Source organism: Eptesicus fuscus, chromosome 20 (assembly GCF_027574615.1).
Source record: "Eptesicus fuscus isolate TK198812 chromosome 20, DD_ASM_mEF_20220401, whole genome shotgun sequence".
Taxonomy (NCBI): Eukaryota; Metazoa; Chordata; class Mammalia; order Chiroptera; family Vespertilionidae; genus Eptesicus; species Eptesicus fuscus.
In genome coordinates this window covers 43,187,548-43,194,258 of record NC_072492.1, presented here as the reverse complement: position 1 = coordinate 43,194,258, position 6,711 = coordinate 43,187,548, and the positions used below count along the sequence as shown (strand labels likewise).

At 56.8% G+C, this 6,711-nt stretch overlaps 1 protein-coding gene across 1 annotated transcript in view; it reads left to right on the top strand.

Annotated features, from left to right (window-relative positions):
* The first annotated feature begins 1,633 nt into the window (after nucleotides 1-1,633).
* The window catches only part of NR1D1 (nuclear receptor subfamily 1 group D member 1), a 5,859-nt gene continuing 781 nt past the window's right edge, over nucleotides 1,634-6,711 (top strand). Inside the window, exons 1-6 of the mRNA XM_054709430.1 lie at nucleotides 1,634-1,664; nucleotides 4,294-4,629; nucleotides 4,908-4,996; nucleotides 5,100-5,244; nucleotides 5,573-6,210; nucleotides 6,519-6,704. Of these exons, the coding sequence (XP_054565405.1) occupies nucleotides 1,634-1,664; nucleotides 4,294-4,629; nucleotides 4,908-4,996; nucleotides 5,100-5,244; nucleotides 5,573-6,210; nucleotides 6,519-6,704 (1,425 nt within the window). The remainder of the gene's footprint in view (nucleotides 1,665-4,293; nucleotides 4,630-4,907; nucleotides 4,997-5,099; nucleotides 5,245-5,572; nucleotides 6,211-6,518; nucleotides 6,705-6,711) is intronic.

Here is a 6,711-nt window from a genome sequence, read left to right as displayed (position 1 = left end):
TCTACTTGAGACCTATTTTTACCAACTGGGCAATTGCTGCTTTGAAGGAAGATGCTGGCTGTTCCTAACCTCGATTCAGTGTTTCACTTGCACACCTGCCCATCTCCCAGTGTTTAGGGCGGGCAGATGAAATTAGCAATAGATGTCTGACCATGGGCCGGTCCCTTCACAGCCTCACTTTCCTCATCAGTAGAGGAGGGTAAGATGCTCTCAACCTTGGGTGTTCCCTTCTGAGTTACCTTCTGTGGAATCCACAAATTACCCTCAAACACTGCGGGGGGTGGAGTGGGAGTGTCGCTGTGCTCCCAGGCCCCTGCCTCACCTCTGGCCTCCTTACTTTAGGACCTCAAAGCACTTTCACCATAAAGTTCCCCTTCCTTGTCCTTTTTATTGCACAAATAAAGGGAAATGACTCATCCCAAAGTCACCTCAAATGGGTGGGAAGGTATCATACAAGCAAACAGGGAGTCCCAAGGGGCATCTTCACCCCCCACTGCAACTCCTTTCCCTAGGGGTGCTCTCCCTAAGGGGAGTAGAAGGGGGAAGGGGTCACATTTCCTTTTAGTTTTAGGACTTGGCCCTGCAGCACAAGTTCAGCTTAAGCTGCTAACTCAGGGATATCTCCCTCCCCTACTTGTCTTCTCTCCCCGTGTCACCAGTAACCTCAAGGCGAGGTCAGTTCTGCAATCACGTGAAGCACTCACGTTTGCAAGGTCTGCAGAAAAGGCCTATTAGTTTTGATCTCCCAGGGAGCAGCGAAGCTTGCCAGTCCCTCCCCAGGAATTCACATGCCTCTGCCATACAGGCTTTCCAAACACGCCACCCTGACTCTTCCGCGCACCCCACCCACCCCGCTCTCAGCTCCTCCCCGTCCCAGCGAGAGCTTTTCCAAGGCAGAAAGGGGTAAACATAGCAGTCCGCCCACTTTATCAGTGGACCACAAATCCCGGCAGCCTTGGCGCTACGCAGGCGCACGGAGCTCAACGTGCCTGCTGCTGGAAAAGTGTGTCACTGGGGCACGAGGCGCTCCCTGGGATCACATGGTACCTGCTCCAGTGCCGCGTGCGGCCCGGGAATCCTGGGTTGCTGGCGCCTGCGCAGAGCCTTCTGTCCCAGGGAAAAAGGCTGGGGCAAAAGGCGGCTGAGATTGGCAGAGTGAAATATTGCTGCCGAGGGAACGTAGCAGGGCACACGTCTCGCTTCTTTGCGCCTGGGTGCCCTGTTTCTCCCCATCACCTACTTACTTCCTGACCGCAACCTCTCCCCCTCTGGGACTTTTGCACCGGGAGTTCCCGATTCGCTATCCTGCGGCGCTGCGGAGCCGTCGGGCAGTGGCACCGGTGCACTGCGGAGACCCGACCGTCCTTGCTGCCTGCCTTCTAGCCAGATCTGCAGGCTAATTCTCTCCGGCCCCCTTCCCCCACACTCTCTCTGCTCTTCCCATGCAAAGCAGACCTCCGCTGCCTCAGCGTCCTCCCCTTCTGCAGGGCTGCAGTCCGGCCACCCCAAGACCTTGCTGCAGGGTGCCTCCACTCCCTGCGCTCAGTCAGTGCCCAGGGGGAGACGGCGGCAACTGCGACCTCCAGTTTGTGTCAAGGTCCAGTTTGAATGACCGCTCTCAACCGGTGAAGACATGACGACCCTGGACTCCAACAACAACACAGGTACTGAGATGACTACCATCATCTTTTCTTTGTCACTTCTCACTTCTATGTCTTAGAACAAGAGGAACTTTGTAAGGGACTGGGGACTCCCTTTCCCCCCGGGGACTTACTAGTGTAATGGGGACCATAGACTAGGATTTCAAGAGGGTTTTTTTTATTATTTTTTTTTGCCTGGGAATGTGTCCGGAGACGCCCTACCCCCACCCCTCAGAGTCCTAAAGCTCTCATTAGCCTGAAGGATCCCGGGCCGAAGGAAATGGAGAAGGGGTTCCGTGTGGTGAGATGAACAGTTTAGAGGGACTGGGAGCTTTGGAGCAGTGCCCCTGAACGCCTCCATCTACCCGCCCCCTGTAGCTGTGACATGCCTGGCCTTCTCGGAAAGAAGGTCCCCTCCTTCGCCTCTTCCTCTTCCCCTAGTTTCCGCAGGCAGGAAGAAACCTAAGAAGCACTGGGGTGATCGGGACGCCACGGCAGGAGGGGCTGGGGAATGGGTCAGGTCTCACTGGGGAATCCGCAGCGGCTGCGGGGAGCGGCACTTGAGAAGCTGGGCGAGTGGCGCTGGGCCCCAGGAGGACACCCACGGTGCCCGGGTGGCCCGGAGGGCTCACATGGCTGCAGAGCCGGGCCCACGTGCTGCGTTTGTTTTCATTCAGCAGCAGCCGTGGCCACCACCTCATTGGTCGTTGCCTCCCGGCCTTGTTACATAATGAGCTCCGCCCCCCGGTCGCCCCGGCAACGCGTGTTCCCTTTTCCCCTCCCCGCTGTAGTCCCCGCCCATCTCGCGTTCGCCGCCCAGCCCAGGACCCGGGGAGGGGCGGGACAGAGGCGGTGCTCCTGCTGTTGATTGATGGGAAGCGGAGAGGGCGGGCCCTTGAGTTCCGGGGTTCCTCGTTGGGGAGCCACGTGCAAGAGGCACACGTGGAGCGGAGACGTGAGGCCGGCTGAGGGCCCGACTCCCGCCCCGCCCCGCTGAGATCTGGGTGAAGCTGGGCTGACTCACCCGCACCCGCCTGCCTCCTTTTCCTGTCCGCCTGCCCGGGTTCCCCCTCCTCCCCATCACCAAAGCAGAGTAAGATGGGGCCATCCCTGACCTGGCTTGGCCTCCTGTTTACACTCCTCAGGAGGATCTCACATTTAGCCACCCTTCTCCTCACTCCTTTCCTCTTTATTCTTTTTGCACCTACTCACCGCACTGCCTTAAGACTCAGCTTCTCCGCATTCCAAGTTCTTTCTGTACCCCAAGCATCTCTTTCCTTAGTCCTGCAAACATTATCTTATTCCTCACCCCACCAGACAAGCAGCAGTTTGCTTCCTAAGGACTTCCCCAGCTACAACTACATTCCAGAATAATAACTGAAAGGATATTCAGTCTCTCTCATCTTTTTGTTTGTTTGTTTTACAGAAAGGAAAACAGACCTAGAGAAGGGACTTGATTTTACTCTAGATCACAAATCAATTTGGTGGTGATAGATCTAGAACTAGACTCTTTTGAATGTGCCCCTCACTTCCAGGTTAGAAGGAAGTCTTTTTAGTGAGTCTTCCTCCTCTTTGGGGGATGGGTGAACTAGGTCAGGTTCATTTACCATCAACTAAATACCCCATCCCCCCCGAATCAGCCTTGAAACTGTAGGAGCTGATCTGTTGTGCAACTATTTTACAGGGAGCTGCGTTCACCCTGGCCAACCTTGAGCTATTTTAGGGTTGCCCTGCCCAGCTTAGTGTGTGTCAGTGGGTGAGCAAGACATGTGCCTCTGGAGACACAGTAGCATAGCCTGTGTCGGCTTACACGTGTCCTGGGATCCTCCCTTCTCTCACCCCGCCCATGGCCGGCCAAACTAGGTGCTTGGCAAAGGCGTGGCAGACAGGTCACCTTTTTCTCCTGCTGATACCACGGGAACACAGCCACCTGGTTAGCAAGTAATCAGATGGTCAAAGTCCTGGAGTGGCCAGAGAGCCAAGGTCATTGTCACCAGGCTGAGAGATCTGGAAGGCTGGACAATTTGTCCTTCACATCCACCTCCTGCAATTTGCACTGCTGTTTCCTAGATTCAGAGGAAGAGTCCACTCAGGCTAGGGCTATTGGAGGCCAGGGGAACCAGACTGGGCAGGTTTGATACCTTGGGAGAATACATCTTCCACTTTGGGGGGAATGTGACTTTAAATTTTCACATTCCCCCACTCTCCTCACTGTTGGCTAGCTGCCCCTCCATGGCCTCATCCCTGGAATGGTCTTCTGTTAAAATCGGCAGCTGTTTATTTTGGAAGACGGGGCCTTATGAATGGGTCTCAGCTGCTCATCCCATCCTTAGGTCTGCCCCGGACAAGTCATTAGCTGCAGTCAGTATTTCCAAGGAAGGGTTCCAGGGCAGGGGGCGGGGGCACATATGTGAGATGGCCACAGGGGTCGTGCTTCTAGGGAGGTACCTCACACCCAAGCGGAAGCAAAGGGTCGTGGTTGTTGATTGGCTATGCGTTGTATGTGTTGGGGGTTGCCTATTGTGGCTCTTCTGGGGTGCCACATGGTTAACTTCTGGTTTGGGGGAGGCAGAGGGGGTGATGAGCAGGGTGGTGCCCTAAGACCATAGACATATGGCAGCTGACATCCCCTCCCCTTGTGTTCTGTTGCCAGGTGGCGTCATCACCTACATTGGTTCCAGTGGCTCTTCCCCGAGCCGCACCAGCCCCGAGTCCCTCTACAGTGACAGCTCGAATGGAAGCTTCCAGTCCCTGACCCAAGGCTGCCCCACCTACTTCCCTCCATCACCCACTGGCTCCCTCACCCAGGACCCAGCTCGCTCCTTTGGGAGCATTCCACCCAGCTTGAGTGATGATGGCTCTCCCCCTTCATCTTCTTCATCGTCCTCCTCCTCCTCCTTCTATAACGGGAGCCCCCCAGGTGGTCTACACGTGGCCCTGGAGGACAGCAGCCGAGTGTCCCCCAGCAAGAGCGCCAGCAGCATCACCAGTGAGTACATTTCCGGGTGATGGGGGGGAAGGAAGGTGGCAGACCTAGGTTGGGAGTGGGTGCCCATGTGAAAGTTATTCGCAGAGCCTACCCTGGCCTTGGAGGTTTCTCCTAGAGTTGCATCAGCTGCTGTTGAGCCCAGTCTGGTCATTTGAGTGCCCCCTAGATACCTGGGCTCCTCCTCAGTTTCCCCCCCCAGAATCTCCAGCCCAAAAAACCTCCATCTCTGACCACTCAGACATCCCTCTTGCTCACCTGCTGCCCCTCTCTTCCCACAGAGCTCAACGGCATGGTGCTACTGTGCAAAGTGTGTGGAGACGTTGCCTCGGGCTTCCACTACGGTGTGCATGCCTGTGAGGGCTGTAAGGTGAGGCAGGTTGCGGGTAAGGGCAGGGGCAGGTGACCCCCTCCCCCAGGACGCATAGGCCTGGCCTAGATGGAGATGCTCACTCGCTGCCCCTGCCTTCTAGGGCTTTTTCCGTCGGAGCATCCAGCAGAACATCCAGTACAAGAGGTGTCTGAAAAATGAGAGCTGCTCCATCGTCCGCATAAATCGCAACCGCTGCCAGCAGTGTCGCTTCAAAAAGTGTCTCTCCGTGGGCATGTCCAGAGATGGTGAGGCAGCACTGTTGCCCCTCGAGCATTCCCCTTCCGTTTCCGAATTGAGCCCTCCCTGTAAAAAGTCCCAAACTGAGACACATTATACCGGGAGTCCCATTTGCATAGGGGACGCCCATACTTCATCCTCTTGGGTAAACACCCTCTGGTCACCTCCTATCGAAATCCCTACTTGGAAAACCCCCTCCATGGGTGTGGCCTTGCTGGTTTTAGTTTTGATGTGGAACCCCAAGCCTCAGGGTCTCGCCCTTTCAGGAGGAAGGAAGGAAGAGAAGCATGTGAGTGTGTATGAAAACTTCCTGACACTGCTCTCATCCTGTCACAGCTGTGCGTTTTGGGCGCATACCCAAACGGGAGAAGCAGCGGATGCTCGCTGAGATGCAGAGCGCCATGAACCTGGCCAACAACCAATTGAGCAGCCAGTGCCCAATGGAGACCTCGCCCGCCCAGCACCCAACCCCAGGCCCCCTGGGCCCCTCACCACCCCCCGCTCCAGCCCCTTCACCCCTGGTGGGCTTCTCCCAGTTCCCACAACAGCTGACACCTCCCCGATCTCCAAGTCCTGAGCCCAAAGTGGAAGATGTGATATCCCAGGTGGCCCGGGCCCACCGAGAGATCTTCACCTATGCCCATGACAAGCTGAGCTCACCTGGCAACTTTAATGCCAACCATGTGTCAGCCAGCCCTCCGGCCACTACCCCACATCGCTGGGAAAGTCAAGGCTGCCCGCCTGTCCCCAATGACAACAACATCATGGCCGCGCAACGTCATAACGAGGCCCTGAATGGTTTACACCAGGCTCCCTCCTACCCTCCTGCCTGGCCCCCTGGCCCTGTCCAGCACAGCTGCCACCAGCCCAACAGCAATGGGCACCGTCTATGCCCCACCCACGTGTACCCAGCCCCAGAAGGCGAAGCACCTGCCAACAGTCCATGGCAGGGCAACTCCAAGAACGTTCTGCTGGTGAGGGCACCAGGGGTGAAGTGGGCAGGGGGCCTGCGAGGCTGGATTTAGCATAGGGCAGCTGGGTGTGCCCGGAGGCTGACACAAGAATATCCTCTTCCCCGGGGAGGATGCTAAGCCCTGCAGCCAGGGCTCTGCCTGGGGAATCCCTGATCTCCACCTGGCACCTGATTGCCCCTTTACCTGAAAGACCCATCCTCCCGGCACAGCCTCTCACCCAGGCCAAATCGTGGGCCCACACCTGTGCGGGGAGCTCATCTGAGCTAGCCTTGGCTGATCCTCCCCTCCCAAATCCCTTCCTCCTCCAGGCATGTCCAATGAACATGTACCCACATGGATGCAGTGGGCGAACCGTGCAAGAGATCTGGGAGGATTTCTCCATGAGTTTCACACCCGCTGTGCGGGAGGTGGTCGAGTTTGCCAAGCACATCCCAGGCTTCCGTGACCTTTCTCAGCACGACCAGGTCACTCTGCTCAAGGCTGGCACCTTTGAGGTGAGTG